Below are 17,705 nucleotides of genomic sequence, written 5' to 3' on the forward strand. Positions count from 1 at the left end.
GGATTCCACTGCTCTGCATTTGCAGACTGATACCTTACCTCCTCTGAGAAATAAGACCCTCAACCAACAAATTCAACGCAGTTCCTCTACATCTATAACATCTCCTGATATTTACAATATCCTGTAATTCACAGCCAACTTGCTAGACCAAAGCTTAGGACAGACCTATATCATAAAAGCAACTGTGGTCTGATGGGTACCTTAGAAGCATAAGTGCTTATTTTGCACTGAAAACAAATTCAGTCTTATCAGTACATGTACTTCACACTGCTTTGTGGAGCACTTCACATTGCTTGTTGTACTTCACATATGCATGAAGGACGTTGCATTGTTTGACTACTGCCACTAAAAAAAAAGGTACTAATATACATGTAGAATTTTAAAAAAGTGCCTTCCACGCTGGCTGCCAAACAACTTTAATATTGCAGTACAAAATTATCCTGATACAAACCAGATTTTGCCCCAGTACCACAATCTCTTGTTCATCAAAAAATTCCATCAACTTCCATTAGAGTTGTCAGAGATGGTATAGTCAAGGCTTTCATCACTTGCCTATGTTTAAGCACATGAGAAGTCAATGGGATGGCTTGAGGCAGAGTGTCTCCCTCTGTGGGGGAAGCTCTCTGTATGATTTACTAATCCTTGGGGAACACATTAGTACTGTACACATGAGAAATGAAATCCAGGTCTGACCAAAATGTGGGGCATTTGGCCATTTCAGTGGCTTTATTCTCATTTTCTTGAAGTTATGTTTTCTCTGTGAGGAAAGTCCATTGCAAGTTCTGAGTACAAACATATGGGGGTGAAGATATTTTACCTGTAATAACATGTTCTGCTTATTTTTAAAGGAATGTGAAAACAGTCCTGTGAGAATCAAATCAAATAATCAGGGCCAGCCTATAGACAGATGAAAATCATTGGGAAGCGAACTACATCTGTGAGAGTGCCTTTGTCATTCCTGCTTGTCCAAACAGATCAATCAGCCCACCCTCGTGCTGTTTTACAGTGCTACCGCTTGACAGCTTTGTTCACATGCTGCTTTTGCCTAAATCACACTAATCAGCTGGTCAGATAAAAGTTATTACAAAAGTTGAAGAAGTATAAATACACAGCTTCTTCTCTTACCTTCCGCTGAGAAGGAAACCGATAACAACAGCCAGCAGAATGACTCCCACTGTTACAGACACAACAATTATAGGAATCTGGCTCTGGTCGCTGGATGCAGCTACTGCTGAGATGAGAAACAGAAAATGGAGATTAGGGTTAAAATGACAGTCAGCACTCATATGAGTTGTTCTAGTGAGGCTGCCAACAAGGTTTCAAGTCTTAACCAGTTCGTTTATTCTTTTACTGTTTGTATTTCCCCCCTTTTGCTGTCTGTTTCTAGTTTGGAAAGGATATGGGTGGAAAGAAACAAAACCACATGCAACTCTAAGCCAAAAACCCAACAAGATTTCATCTCATTGCTGAATTCAGAAACCAAAGCATTGCAGGATGCGGCCTTTGAGTTTGTGAAGTTGAGTTTTTCTCCCTAAATTAGCTGCATTAGAAATCAGAGATAAAAGATGAAAACCCAACAGGCTCTCATTTGGATGAAAACCCAGCAGTCAGAGAGAACATTTATGGAATGTTTTTGCTAACAGACACAAGTAAAATCTACAAGATAAAAAGAATTACCTGCACTTCAAGCAGCTATAAATAATTATAAACTAACTCCTTGTGGCATCTCTATCACATGGCCATAAAGTGCCCTCTGTAAAAAAGGAATTGGCTAAGACACATACAGTGGTTGGTCTTTTTATTGGCCAAAACTTGGGGAAGCAAAACTTTTCCAGTCTGTGCCTTGTAAGGAGCCCTCCTGCCAAAAGGCAGGAGACAGAGCTGGTGATAAAGACACCAGCAGAAAAGTCAGGAGAGCTGATGGAGAACTGAGTTTTGACATGGGTCAAATAAGAGCAGGTGAACAAGTTGCTGTAGGCTGTAAAATGGAAACGCTAATACCACTTGCATATTGTTTATTTGCCTTACCTGGCAGGGAAAGGAGCTCACTTCCCCCCAGGGGTTTGTATGTAGGGCTCCCCAAGCAGAAAGCAAAGTCTCCTCACCTTGCCCTCTTTGCTGCCAGCTTATTTAGCTGCATGTATATAACCACCCCAGGGTACAAACCTCACATCCTCTCTGCAAAACCAGCTCCCTGGCACAGGAACCACTCCTCTGTGGGGGAAAGCCTCATTATAGCTCTTAACCTTGTGCCAGCCCAGGATGAAGCTTCATCCACCCCAGAGAGCAGCAGCAATTGATTGCGTACTGAAGAAGCCTTTAACTAAATGATTGAACTAAAAAAGGGTCCTTAGCACAGGATTAACATTATGAAGGCTATAAAATACTGAATATAGTCCCATATTAATTGTTAAAGGAAAGGAAAGACAGAAAGGTATGGCATTAAACATTGATCTGCACTGGGCTTCACACAGCTCTTCATATGGGAGCTCTCTGGTGCTTAACTGTGAGCAGGGTGGACCTGCTACAGCAGTGTAAGTGATTTCAGAAGGACTGGTCTTGATACATTAAATATTTCATGTTAACTGCTCCAAACCTCTGCCATCTCCCAGAGATTATATTAGCCTCATGAAGTTATAGGGGCTCCTTAAGATGGTGTTTTACTGCTTTCTTGACAAAATAATTAAAAAGAAAAACATTTAAAGGAGAACACTAAGCAGTGATTGGTGGGTTTTTTTGCACAGCTCAAGGGATGGGGAAATGAGATAAATTCCACTATGATCTATGGCAGATGAAAAGCCTGAATCCGTAAGCCAAGCTGGGGCTTGCTGCCATTCAAAGTCAGGGACACTCACACACACCCCTGCATTACTCCTTCTCAGCTTGGTGATATGTTCCTACTCCTGCCCAGCAGAGCAGCTAGATTAGTTCACCAATCCAGCCAAAACCCAGCTCTTGGCAAGGTTAGTTTTTGGGGCTAGATGAGCTTGGTGGCATTTGGAAAGGAGGAAGCAACAAGTGGATACACGCAGCAACACCTTCCACTCAAATAAAAAAAATTTGCTGAAAACTGAAGCCCTGGCTGCTTCATGGTGCTTTGCAGAATTGCAAAAGCAAGGAGAAGTATGTAAAAATTCCCAAAATTTGGAAAAAGAGGGAAGATCAAACCAGCTTATAGCTTTTCTCCATTGCATTTCTCAGTCTGTCGTTGTATAATTCCTCCAGATGTATTAAAGATAACGATAGAAATCTTGCAAATTGGAAACAAAAGCTGTCATTCAGTCCAAAAGACTTGGAAATTGTTTCTTAAGACAGCCACTGAAAGGTTTTCATCTGTGCTTGAATAAAAATCATTTGCTTTGGCTCTAAAAAAAGTTCAGATCTGTACTCTGATGTAGCAGTGAGATTTCGATCTGTGCTTGCTTTCAAAATCTCCAGGACGTGCAGGAAAGAAGTGGGAGTCTGGTCACACTCCTGACACAAATATTGACTTTATATAGGGCTTTGGGGGAAAAAATGCTTTTTATAAGGTTTTAAATGTCAAACAGAGCTGCATTTTGCAAGATACTGAGGTTTACATTGTATTTCAATACTATCAAGTGTTAGAGTATCTGGTTAAGTCTGGCATTAGCCAGAGTTTGAGTCCAACAGATGAGCAAGTCCCATTCCCAAACTGAGGACCATGTGGTAGGTATTCCTCTGACTATGCCAGCAGCTCCTTAATATCAGAGAAGTACCTATTCCTCTGCCTTTAAAATGCCCAGAAAAAGACTGGTATGTGGGTATGACTAAATGACCCACAGAATTTCTAGTTTCAAAATGTGATGTCCTCCAAAAGTCCCAATTAACACAGATACTTACATGATAGGCTTGATGAAAGTGCTATTATTTTTGGACCAGAATCATAGGTAATAGATCAAATGTGCATATATTTCATGTGTTACTCATTAACAGACCAGGACAGTACTACTCAAACAACTCTAAGCTAGAAACTTTCCAACTGAGAAAAACTATAGAGAATAATTTTTTGGCATAACATGATTTGGTTGCTACTTATAGAGCACAATTAATGGTTAATAAAATAAGAAATACATTAAATAGACTGTCCTTACTGCATTATTGTTTGCATTGTGATGCAATTTTCACTGTATTAGCTTAATCACTGGCTCCATAGCTACATTTGCACATGTGAAATGACTCCTTGAAAATCTGTTCTGACTTCAAAGGCAGCATGCACTGAAAAGACAACTCGGCATCTTCTCCTCAAAGATGATGTATTTAAATAAACTGGAGTAACAGTAATCAAAGTATTGATGAATTTAAATTTCCAAGGAAAATACAGAAAACAGTCCCTTCCCACAGGAATGATCAGAGTATTTCCACCATAAAATTCCTCTTCCATGCACACAGCATAAAAATTAATAAATGACAGCTGTACAAACTAATAGAGAGAAGACATATTTTTGGTGGACAAAACTGTATTTGACACCTTGGCAAAATTCTGTATTTGGGGCAAAAAAAATTTCCCCACAGCTGTGCCTAAACACAGAAGAAAGAGCAGCTGAGCCTGTGTGCCTCACCCTGCCATAGAATCAGTTCCAGAATCCAGCCCTGGATTAGTTTCATTAAAAAAAGAAAAAAAGAAAATTTGAAAACCCACAAATGTAACAGGCCAAGAAGAAGTCCTGCACCTGCAGTGCACATTTTTTACCATTTCTGATTTCAAGTCAACCTCCTTTTCTTGAGGCTGTGGCCTTGGCAGCCAACAGAAACAATCTATTAACTTGATAGGAACTTTCCCCAAAAAACACAAATGACACTAATGCTGGTTTCAACTCTTCCCCTTGCAGAGAGGCACAATTTCAGGGCTTTTCCTTCCAGATGTAGGCATTTAAGAGAGCTCAGCATCCTCTGCAGTCAGCCTTTAAGGACAAGGTCCTATCCCCTCTGTCCCTCTTGAGAGGAAAGACTCTCTTACACCAGGCTCCTGTAAATACAGGATTTTTCTAAATGGAATGTCAAGAATTTCTGAAGATCTCCTACCCCACTACGAGGGAGCAAAGGACAACTATGCCAAGTGCAGAGTCACGATGTGCCCGGCGTTTCCGAAGCCAAGGGATGAAGCCAATAGAAGGAAGTGCTCTCTGCAGAGGTATCGATCCCCTGCCTTGTTTCAGGTGAGCGCTGCAGAGACACGGGCTGACAGAAATAAAAGCACTTACACACTGGGCTGGTTTCGAACTCGAACCTCCGGCTGAAGCCCCCGTAGCCGGCAGCTGTCCGGGCTCGGATCTGGAACACGTACGCCGAGCCTGGCTTCAAGCCATCCGCCGTAATCGCCGTCTCTTTGGACTTGATGATGGTGTAGCTCGTCTCCTGGTCCTTTTCCCAAAACCCCCCCAAAAACCACGAAGTTCAAACACACACAGAATGGCTCTCAGAGAAGACAGACTCTTAACAACCCCCAGAGAAACATGACAAAAGATGACTGAAGTATGCATTTTTGAGGATTTCTTCCTCAAAACCCCCTCTCTGAAGGTCCTTTCTGCAACACAAAATGTGAGATCTGATTTTCTCTTTTATAATCAATGATTCTAGGAGGCACACAATCGGCATCTGCAGTAGAAGCAGCTCTCCACTGCTCGGGATGTACATGGCCTGAGGCAATGGAAAGGTTTATCCTACAAAGATCAATCCCAAGGCAAAGGGAAGATAAAACAAGTCCCATCACCTTAAAAAAGGATTTTGATTTACATCAAAACGGCTTCCCAGTAGTGTAAGTAGGCCTAAAAGAGAATAATATATTGCACACTATACAACTTTATGCCTGCATTTCTACAACCACGAATTAGACCTTGGGAAGAGAATAATAAACCAAAATGCCAGGAAAATACCTAATTTTTGCATTGTTCTTCTGAAGCAATGAACTTGAAGAAAAATTGCTGAAATAAATCTTCATCTACATCAGTTTCTAATGTGAAACAGTTCCAGTTCTTTGATTAAAATTTTGTTGAAATGCTAAGTAATTACTCTTAGAATTATTTACTGTAACACATAATCTAGACAAGAGCTCATAAATTTAGGTCTACAAATTTGGAAACTGCTTTTTATTCACTATATCCTCTCAGATCAAAATCATCATGAGTTAAACCAGAGTTTTTAGTAGTTCCTTACCAAGATTTCTGGATAGTTCTTAGAATCTGAGCTCATTTTTCTTTTTCTTAAATTTAATGGCCAAATTCCCATTGACAGCAATATGCCTGGCTAAGGTGCTTGGAATTCTTTGAATGTAAGATTACAAAATTTCTCAATTGAAGCCTGTTCTGGAGAAATGTGTACACACACACACACACACATACATATATATATATGTGTGTGCCCTTTTTTTCTTATTAAGGAGTGATCCCTCTTACAGAAATGCAGTCTGACAAAACTCAGTCTTCCCAAACATTTAATATAAATCGTTCTTGTCCCTTGGAAATGAATGTGAATTTACCCTTATGAAGGGCTGAAAACTGAGAGAATATAAATTATAGTAGCAACAAAGAAAAAGGATTAAGGGCAACATTCCCAGCCTATCTCAACTACTGGTTAAAAAGCAGTAAGTGAATATTAGGTCACATCTTTGCTTGTATGTCAGCCAATTAACTTTTCAATACACTGTTAGCTTCTGCAAACACTTGGACTCTTGAGCTTTTCTATGGAAAATACAAAGCTTCACTCTCAGCCTGAAGAAAATAAATCAAGACAGTATAAATTTGGACTGGCTGATGCTACCTCTCTACAAAGGACTCACTCTTGAAGAACTATTTGCTGAAGCTATTTGAGACTATTTATGGACTACAAATACAATGTTTTAAGTCCCTTCTCCCACCAATTTGTTTGAAAACAAGCTAAGGAATATGAAGAAATACACAGTTTTTTTCACTTTAGTTATCTGCTTTGCCTTTTTCTTGGTTTCTGAAAGGTGTTCTTCCCAAGCCATTCCATGGTAAGGATTCAATGTACCCCAAAAGTCATTATAACAGCCTAATAAAATAATTAATAATGGATTATTTCTAACAACAAAATAACCTGATTCTTGCTGTGCACCTTAATCTTCAGCCCCATTTAAGTCACTCACGTATCTATTTCACAAGCTCCCTCAGCTGCAAAAATAATGTTAATTTTATTTTGATGGAGAAGATTTATGGAATCTTTTCCTCTCTTTGCACGGGCTGCTTGAGCAGGTCCTTCCCATATTTAGAGAAAGACAGAAGGAGTAAGGACCTAATCCTGGTCCATGTTGAGCAATTTCACCTGGATCACAGATAGAGCTAATGGAATATCTTCCTTAAAACACAAATTCAATCCCCCTAAAAAAGTGAATTGCGACTCAGTTTCATTATTTTCCTCTTCTTTTCATGTAGAAAGCCTGAATGTTTCCAAGGAAAAAAGAACACCTTACAATTCCAGCTAATGCAAAAAAATGCTATGCAGTCAAATCCTGAAAACCTGATTTTTGGAAATCTAAGATTTCCAAAGATTTAAGGCTGTATCACTCAAAATACATTACTTTGATAAAGTGCATTTGTAACCATTTTCATTTAAGCAGCATTAATTTTGCAGGAAGATAACAAGTCACCATTTGAAATGAAGACTAGGAGAGGCAAGTTTTGTGGGGAGACTGCTTCCCTTTAAACCAAGAGAAAGAGCTGGAAAACCCAGGCAAGTTTTTAAGCCAAGATACCCTTCTTCATATCAGAGAACATGCAGTCTCTCTCCAGAACCCCCTTCTCCTCTCCTTTCACAGTGGATGGAAAATCAAATGAGAAATTGAAATACCAAAGGCAAGAGATTGCCTGATGTTTCTGGGAGGAGACAGATGCTCAGTCCCCAGCCCCTTCTATTTTTAACAAATGAGCAGGCTCTATCTTAATGTGATAAAGCTGGAGAGGAATCTGACACGCGGATTTAATGTATTTGTTCAAGAGAAGTGGCACACTAATGGAAAACAACACCCTCATTTCAAGTCTTCCTAATCATTTACTGCAAAATCAATCTGACATTGATTTATGCATAAAAATCTCTCCATTCCCTTCCATGACTCAAATAATAATAACTAAAAGAAGAAAACAATAAAGAGAAGGTACTTGGGAAGCTCAGAAATCAGTCCATCACACCTTTTCAAAATATTTGATTTCGTATTCCAGGATGATGCCATTGGGTCGATCTGGCTCCTGCCAGGAAAGGGAGATGCTATTTTTAGTTATCTTCCCTTTTTTCACAGTACTGACTGGAGAAGGTGCTGCAAGACAGGAGAAAAACAGAACAGACAAAAACCATGGTTAGTAAGATGGTCTGTCTCAGCCAAGTCAAACTCATCAGTGCATGCTCAAACACAAGGCAATCCTTAGCTGCTGCAGATCAGTGGAGTCTGTTTTCACCTTGGTGCTATTTGCCCATTTTTAACAACTGGACTTGCACAGATTTGTGGTAGCATGACCACCAAGGCAAAGTAGTAACGTGAAACTACTATCACAGCTTACACATCAACCCCATCTTTTCAAACAATTTTCAAACACATCAAACCCACACCTTCTCTTTTCAAATGTGTCAGGGGTCTACTTTATCAGAATTACATATTGATTATACTTTGCTTTCTTTTGCCTGTTTTCAAGGCATGTATTTTTCAGAAGACCTTAGATTACATAGACTCCTTAACTATTTTTTGTATTTTAAGTTTAAGCCTAGGCATCTTTCAGCCCTTCCTTTCAGAAGCAAGGAATATTACAACCTTTATAATTCAATTGCTCTCCATAAATATCACTGGGGTGTTGCAGGCTCACATAGTGATGCTAATTCCTTGCAAATGGCAAAAGATTTTAATGGCAATCACAGTTTGGAAGTTCTCAGTGTGCTTGGGGAAGCCACAGCATGAGAGCAGCCATACAATCTCTGTTCATTATTTTAAGATGCAGCCCTGAAAGGTTATCTGCCCTTTGCAGCACACATGTGCATCAGAAACAGGCTTGATCCTTTGTATTCAGTCTGATGTCTGCAGAGACTTTTAAAGCTGTGGCTGCTGCCACCCCTACCAGCTCTCCAGCAGAATTTGCTATGGGCAATGCAGCCCTAACACCCCAGGTGTTTCATGCCAGTGATTAGGAAACAGCACTGAGTGAGAAGGAAAGGGGACAGGAGAAACTCAGAATCTCCCATTTGCAGAGCCAAGAGCAGCTTCTCCAGAGATAAAAACAGGCCATGCCTGGATGAGGGACTTGAACTCACCCTCCATACAGACAGGCTCCTGCAAGGATGACAGGGGCCCTGAGGAGACCAATGGAAAAAACTTATGTGGCCATAGGGGGAATGGAATGCAAAGAGCAGCAGCAAACAACCACATTTCATCTTCCAAAATGTGTTAGAAACTACAGAAAACAATTTCTTCTACATGCAGGACTAGCAAATTATCTTAACACTATAAAAAAACCCAACCCATAAAGTAAAAAAAGACAACAAATACATTAATTTTTCCAGGTCTGATTTTAAGCCAAAAAGTAAGGGAAGAGCTCCAGACAACTATTCTTGGACTGAAGGCTAGCAGCAAGGCTTCTCTGTTATAGCAAGTTGCCACATCTCAGTCTTGCTTCAGCCCTAGTTTTTCACACTCCTATTTACTTTCCTCACTTGACTCTTGAAGGCTCCTGAAAGGTGCAGGCTATTTCCATACTATTTTCTGCTGGAGAGCTGGCATTGAGCTGTACAGACAGTGTTTGCTTTTTAACTGTGCATCCACCACTGTGCTCCCAACTGCTCCATTGAGCGGGCAAAAACCACCTTGATTTGAATGATGACCACATTATTTGTGCAGGCCCTGCGTGGTGATCACCAGCAATTTTCCATCTGCAAAAGTCACCCTCTCTGACTAACGTCCTCTACAAGTTTTTGGGCTATGTGAAGGCAAATAACAACCTAAAAACAAACTGCTAATCTGGTAAAGGAATTTCTGTTACTCAGCCCAGGTGCCTAAATATGTACCTGTGCACAGCAAACTGAGTTGTGCATCTGAGATACGAGATCTGTGCACACATGTATGGTCAGATATATTATCTCAGAGAAGATAGAGAGATTAGGGAGCTCCATTAAAATAGAATGAAACCCCTTCTGATGCAAGGGAGCTACATAGTTTTCAGGGGCATTGGATAACAAGCCTTGCTGTGTGGTGATGGTGCCAAGCAAAAGGAGATTGTACAATACTCATTAAACAAATGATAATGATCACTTATCATGAGCCACTCAGACACTACCATGTACAGGGAGGAGCCACCAAAATACTCAAAAAAAGGGACCTTTTCCCTCTGGGACTGATCTCTAATGGCCTCAAATCCCTGCAATGCCTCTCTCATGCTTACAGAGCTGGCAGTAGAGGTCTGGCAGTAGAGCTCTAGCACCATAGAGAACATCAGTGCAATTTTAAACTCCCATTAGCAAAAGTAAACTTGAGAAGAGCAGTGAGGAGAGACCTCAGCTCTCCCTGGTATTGAATGCCTCTCAAAAAGGTGAAAATCATGCAATTCCCAGTATCAAAATCACCTAATAAAATAGTGGATTTTTCATCCACTTTATTGAGGTTTCCTGAAGTGTTTACAGGACTGAGGCTCACAGGTGCATTACAGCCAAGAAAACAATGTAAGTGCTCCCAAACTCTGCTGCAAAACCTTTCCCTAGGAGGTTCAGTGCAGTTCAGCTCTCCTTTATGTGCACCTGCATAGTACAAGACAAAATGCACCGCTAGCCCACCCAAACACATGCATCAAACTTCCTACACCCCTAAATCAGAGCATTGCCTTTAAAAAGCGTGTGCAAAAAGCTTGGCTAGTGAGCGGCTTTGTGGACTTAAATCTCTGGGTATGCAAGTCTCTAAAATGTCCAATTGTGGCTCACAGAATGCTCTGCTCTACCGGGAAACGGATGGAAGATAAGAAAATGAGTAACCCAACTCTCGAAGTGAATTAGGAGTAACCGTATCCTTTTTGAATCTCCTTCAAAAGAAGTGTTAAAGTGTAACCGTGAGATAAAGTCCAATTAAGTAAATTCAATAAATCCCAGCGGTGCTGGCATGATACAGCAACCACTCTGCATCCTCAATGCACAGAGATTATGATGCTCTGAAGTGAAGGAAGGAAGGTATAAGTATTTTAGCGTTTTCTTTGTCAAACAAAATGTAATTCAATCCAGGCAAGTGGACAAAGTCTGCAATCATTCCATCTTAAAAGCCTGCAACTGGATACTATGCTATATGATCTCAGAAAAATAAAAGGATTACTTAAGACTTGCTTTTCAAAGGTCACTGCTTCTTCAAGGGCAGCATCCTCTTAATAGAAAGAAGTCAAACCACAGAGCCCTTCCATTTGGAGTACAACATATAAAAAAATAAATTCACTTAAGAGTCAAGATATATGAAGCTGTAATATCTTATGTTTCTTATGCAAGCAGACAGAAGTCATGTTCAAATCCCTGCCGTGACACAACAAAAGGTGGGTGTACATTGTGAACTGTTCATGTTCTGTACATATGCATTAATTTCTCAGCCATACAGTCAAGATCAAAGAGGGATATTACATCATTTATGCTTATGTTTGCCATTTATGAAAACAGCCATGCATGTGATGAAAGCAAACAGAAGATGTAACAAGGTGTGAAATTGCCAATGTACATTTTTGCTTTCCTGAGACCAAAAATTAATCAGGAAGCAATGAAAACCATAGAAAACTGATTCTTCCTTTTTTTTCCCCTTTTGTTCTGTTCCTAACATTTCTTAAGAAAAGTAAGGGGACATGCCAAATAAATAAATTAAAGTTTCTGCAGAAGACACATCATTAGTCATATCTGAATAACTACAGGAAATTATTTCATGAGGAACAGACTTTTTAGGACATTTACTCCTCTGCAACCTTTGATAATTACATTAGTACTGAATTAGCCATCTAGGCACCAAAGGCCATATTTACAACATACTGTGCTGTGTCCCACTAATATCTAGCATACAATAATGCTTAGTGGAATAAAATGCTAATTATATTTTAAGATAAACTAATGTTATCAGGTGAACAACCACTGTACCAAGACAAAACAAATAATCCAGCTTCTACTTTTCATGGTCTATCTAATGCTCTCTCCAGGCCAATTACTTTTGCCTTGGTATTTTTCACTCTAGCAGAAACAACAGCTAATGGCTCCCCATCTTACTCAGTCCCAAAGCCATGACTTTTATCTGTTATTATATAACCAAACAGTTATGTTATAATTAATGCACTTAATAAAACCAGGTATAATTGAAGAAAATAAAACCTGTATTAGAAGAGTAACCACAATACAAGTAACTCTGGTTTCACTTCAAAAGCCTGGTATATTGTAATTTTTCACTCAGTTTCTAATTTCTTTCTCAGGCCTTTGGTGACTTCAGAGTTTGAAGCAAGACTTGCCTTATTCAGCAAGTCACAATAAATGCATTGTTAAACTGCAGTTGGCTTCAAGCAGTCTCTAAAAAATAAAGTAATTTAAAAAATAAAGCTATTTTAAAAAATAAAGCTACATTAGTTAAAATAGAAACACTGAAAGGGGAAGGAAAAAAGGAAAAAATGCTTTCATTGTATTATCTCTGCATTTCTACATAGGAACTTTCAGGGCAGCTTAACACCAGTGGCTCTTTTAAGGGTACTTTTACTGTGAATATTACACCTGGGTCAGAACTTAGAATTTAAGTCACAACTTGTCTTTTATGCTGCAGTTTTTCATATCCCAAACTCTACTCAAGCTTGTCTGATAATGGATTTCAAAACCCGCTGTCCCTTGAGAACAAAGAGCTGCAAACCATGCTTGGCTAGTTAGGCAAACAGGCTGGGCCCCGAGTTTGCAGGTGCTTGCAAATGTTTTTGAAAACTGAGTCCAGGGAATGAAAGGTCCTTGTAGTAAGTAGCATTAAATGCCATTTCTATTCTATCTGAGATCTTTTGTGGGATTTCAATCCTGCACAGGCCCTAAAGAAGGCAAGGAGGTAAATTCTAGCCCCAGGATTAGATTCAATCCAAAGGCCTTGCCAAGTGGGAGCCAAATTCTAAAACATCGTTCATATATGGAGATAATTTTCTTTTGAATGATTCTTCAAAGCATCTCCTGAGTAGATGGGGACTTCATGTTAGTCTTTTTCACGCATCAAATATCAAAATAAGAGCACAATCTTCAAAACTGCTTTGGCAATGAATAGATAGTATTTCTTTACAACTTCTGCGTTCCAAGATGAACCTCTGAGGTGTCAGGTCTTAGATCTCTTTGCAGTCTGAATGGACATTTTGAATGCCTCTGAAACCTGAGATGCCCTGATCTGTACTTTCAAACAAAACAGGTCAAACAAAAGAGAGAAACCCAAATGAAGCACTCCATGGCCCTGACAGAAGGCAGGGCCCTGTTTTTGTAATAAGAATCCATGACTAACCCAAGCAACCAGATCTATCTCATTTGAAAAGTGGTGACCTTTCAGGTGGCTCCCATCCTGGTTCCTTTAAGATTCAACACAGCTCCTTAAGCTTGACGCCAGGACATGATTTGACATCCAACTAGACACCGACAAGGTGCTCCCAAGACCTTGCTGCCTCCCAGCTGGACAGAAGGCTGGGTTTGTGAAAAGCAAAACCCCATTTGGTGCGTATTGAAGAGCCTGTTCTTTCTTTGACAAAGCTTTCCTCAGATAACTTCTCTCTAGGTTTCTAATCCTTGGACCTACGACACCAGAAAAGTCCCTTTGCTAAAGGCAAAGAGAGCAGTGGGGATGCTGTGGTTTTGTGGACACTATTAACCCAGTGCTTTTAATTACCAGCACTCCCACTCCAGAGAAGTGCTCTTGTGTTGGTAAACACAAACCAGGAAAAACTTACTCATACTCACATTAGAGAAATAACAAAAGTAATCTGCATGCAATTTGCATTAGCACAGGGATGATGGCTCATCTCTTACTTCTGATCTCTGTTACCAGCACAGGAAATCTGTGTGGCTATGCACCAATGTGGTCTAAGGCCTCAAGATTTACTGAGCTCCAATGCTCAGTGTTCTTGCAGTAACTGAAGTGTGTTTAGGGGAAGGAGAGGTGTGTGCACACTAAATTACGTAATTCAAAGCTTTATTTTCTCTGAGTATCTCCTAAAGAAGCTTGCAAGAGAACCAGCAAAGAGAGGAAACCACAGCAACAAGCTAACATCAACTGACCCACCCATAAGGACCTACTGCTTCTTATGGTAAATCTTTAGATGAACACTCAGTGGTATTTTGCTACTCCTGTAAAATGGCATTAAAAGAACAAATAGCAACAAACACCTTGCTGCTTATGAAAAATCACTGCTGAAATCCTTCCTGCAATAATCTGTATTATAAAAATGTGTCTGTAAAGTATTTTGTTATAAAGACCAAGAACTGATTATTGACATATAAATTATGAAAACAAATCCATAGCTTTAAATGTTTGTATGTAGTCTTTTCCTCCTATATCGAAATATGTTGTTAATTGTGAAACAGCAGGACTCAACACATATTCCTCAAAGGACAGTGGATGCAACCACTGAAAGCTTTGCCATTTACAAAACTTTTTCCTATAACAGAATATAGCTGAGACTCACCTACCTAAATGCCCACCTTTGTGGAGGCAACCCAGGAAGGTGTAGCAACATCTCACCTCTGGCACTCCTCTCTCTTTCTGACTGCATGAAAGTTTCCAAAATTCATTGCTTACACCAAAAGCAAGCAAGTAATTTCTAAAAAATCTACCATAAGGAAGTTACGTTGTGTCAGGGCTATCATATGTTAAAACTGCAACAGGATTACAAGCAGAGCCTAAAGACAGCACAAAATCTGGGCACTAAACTACAGAGCCTTTGGGATTAAGACTACTTTGTCATTCCTCATGTGCAACCACCTCACATAGAACCGAGCCAGAATATTTAATGATACCTATCATACATCACTGCCATCTCAAAGAAATACATAACCTTTGGCAAGGCTCTGAAAAGCACATGGTTTCAAAAAATAAATTGGATTCTTGCCATTTGCCTTCTGTTTACAGAGTTGCACAGACACGCTCTCGGCTCCTGCCAATCATGGATGAGAGACGTACTCTTAAAGAATGGAAACTGCCTGCAGATCCACAAAATTTGCAAGCATGAGGCCTAAGGAAAACATGACCAAATATCACAAGAGAAAACTGTAATATTGAGCACACTCATCTCAAAGGAGGGGAAGTATTACCTCCAGCTTGTTCATCAACAAACACATTCAAGTCCTTAGCGGGAATATTGATATAAAACAGTTTTAAGGAATTTTAAGGACTCTGTATGTTGAAGGCTACAAAGAGCACCATGATCTGTAACATCAATCAAGATAATTTTTTTTTCTCTTGAAACCTGGAGGCTTGCAAATGCTCACCTATATTTTTCAGTGTCCAAATTCCCCATCATACAGATACAGGTTGCTTAGAAAAAAATAATTTAAAAAATCGGCCTGACAAGACTGGCCCTGACCATAGCTCATTGTTTGAGAAACTTTTTTTCAATTGCCAGGCCCAACATACATTCATTTGTGTTTACAGTAGCATCAGCCCTGTGTCCTCCACAGCCAGTTCCCATTAAACTGCAATTTATCATGATCCTCACAAGGGAGAGGGAGACATTAGGGCACCACAGGTTGCCTGGGCTCAGGAGCAAGAGGTATCCCTGATGTCCCTAGCAGGTACTTGCACTCAAGGCCAATGTGTATCTGAGACAAATATTTGTTAGAGCAGGGAAGAGAGCATGAAGAAATATATTCCTATAGGGTGGAGAGCCACAGGAATTTCCAATACTTGATTTTGTTTCTCTAGTGCCTCTGGAAATCAAGATAGTAAGTTTTTCTGAAAGCTGGGGAACAGACTGTGGTTAAGACCAGAGCCAGATTTCTTCACACTATAGAAAAGCTGTAATTTCCCTATATTCCATTAGTGGTTTAGTTGTGAAGTCTAAGAATAAATACTATTGACTTACAAGACTCTCATAAATTCACTTCTAGCAAGGTGATAAGGACTGCAGCTCTGATCCACCAAAGCATTTTTTGAAAATGCTTAATTTTAAGTGCATGAGCGCTACCACTACTGTCAGCATTTTGCTGGATTGTAGCCACAGGGCTCAGCATTTTGCCGTAGAATTCTCATTATTGAGTACGTTTATCAGACTAGCTTCCACCACACTAACCAAGGAGTGCCTTCCCTATCTTTAGTAATCTAATATCTGATTTGCATTTAAGCAAAAACTTCCTTTTAAAAACCACATGCCATTAAGCACAAAACAAAGCCAAACCACAGCTACTGAATTAAATGTAAACTGGGCATGTTCCTGCTGCCCACCATCTCACCTTCTTAATTCCTAAATTGGCTCCTTTCTTTGTACAAGACTTGCTGTGTCCTTTTTCTAGCTGTTATCAAACTCTAAACCCAGCAAATTCATAGACCATTTCTAAATTGTGTGGGAAATCTCCTTCTCTGCCAAGCCTGCTACTCTGTATGATACCGCAATCAGTCTTGCTGATGAATTCTAACATTAAAGCCAAATTACTAAACACTCTAGTGAAATTAGGGGCAGGAAAATTAATTCCGTATGTTTCCACTTGAAGAACAGCTACTGAAGAGGTGCATCAGGTCAGAGTGAAGAATAGGCAAAGTCCTTAACTCCTGCTATAGCTTGTTTTGGATTTTCTGTGGTATTTGGTTCCTCTGAATACCATCACTGTTCTTATCTCACCTCTCATTCAGAAATGGGAGAAAAGCATAAGCCCACCACGTGTCACAGAACCCTGTGCTGGTCACAGCTTTGTGGAAGCACAATCCAGACCTCTACCATAAGTGAGTTCCCCAATGAAGACTGGAAGGCTTGAAATAAAATTCTTAAAAACAAATAAAAATATATCAAACAGATAACACTAGATCAACCCCCTATGTCAGTAAAACCTCAAAATTACTAGAGCTGAAATGGAAAGGTTTACGTACCTGTGATTATATAAAACCCTTGGTTTGAGACTGACAGTGTTTTTTCTGGATCAGAACAAATGCTGCTCAGGCTCCTATTGTTTTTAAGGGAAATGGCAGAGAAAAAAAATCTAACAGATCTCATCCTTGCTGCCAGCTTGGATATCCTGCCCAGTCTTTTGGCACTTAAGTGTGACCATGGACAGTGTGAGTCCTAAAATCTCAGGTTCCAAACATTAAGATGAAGCTACTACCAAAGCCAGCACAAATCCAAGTTTTACTACAGGTGCTTGGGAAAATACCTCTTCATACTATCAAGTGAAATTTGTGTACCTTCAGCTTCCTAAAAGGTAACCTTTGCAGTGTGAAACATGGAGCATGCAATGCCCCTTTGGAAGGAAGGAAGAAGATGCAGCTTCACAGATGTTCCGAGTTAGAAGAGACCTTAAAGATCATCTAGTTCCAAGCCTAATGCCATGGGCAGGGATGCTTTCCAATAGACCTAGAGCCTCATCCAGCCTGGTCTTGAGCACTTCTAGGAAGCTCACAATTGCAACTTCTCTGGGCAGCTGGTGCCAGTGCCTCAACACCCTCATCGTAAGAATTTTTTCCTTATATCTAGTCTGAACCTACTCTCTCATAGTCTAAAGGCATTACTCCTTGTCCTATCCTTACAGGCCCT

The 17,705-nt window shown here is 39.9% G+C and overlaps 1 protein-coding gene across 24 annotated transcripts in view; it reads right to left on the bottom strand.

Moving 5' to 3' along the window:
- EPHA5 (EPH receptor A5) overlaps positions 1-17,705 on the bottom strand; it is a 194,468-nt gene that overhangs the window by 44,087 nt on the left and 132,676 nt on the right. For 16 of the 24 annotated variants that reach the window (XM_077782943.2, XM_021532602.3, XM_021532606.3 and 13 more), the window contains 3 exons: positions 8,163-8,287; positions 5,223-5,382; positions 1,126-1,231 (listed from right to left, as the gene is read on the bottom strand). In XM_077782943.2, coding sequence (XP_077639069.1) covers positions 1,126-1,231; positions 5,223-5,382; positions 8,163-8,287 — 391 coding nt within the window. The remainder of the gene's footprint in view (positions 1-1,125; positions 1,232-5,222; positions 5,383-8,162; positions 8,288-17,705) is intronic. The other 8 variants (XM_021532603.3, XM_021532611.3, XM_021532608.3 and 5 more) reach the window with 1 other exon arrangement.

Source organism: Lonchura striata, chromosome 4 (assembly GCF_050655825.1).
Source record: "Lonchura striata isolate lonStrDom1 chromosome 4, ASM5065582v1, whole genome shotgun sequence".
Taxonomy (NCBI): Eukaryota; Metazoa; Chordata; class Aves; order Passeriformes; family Estrildidae; genus Lonchura; species Lonchura striata.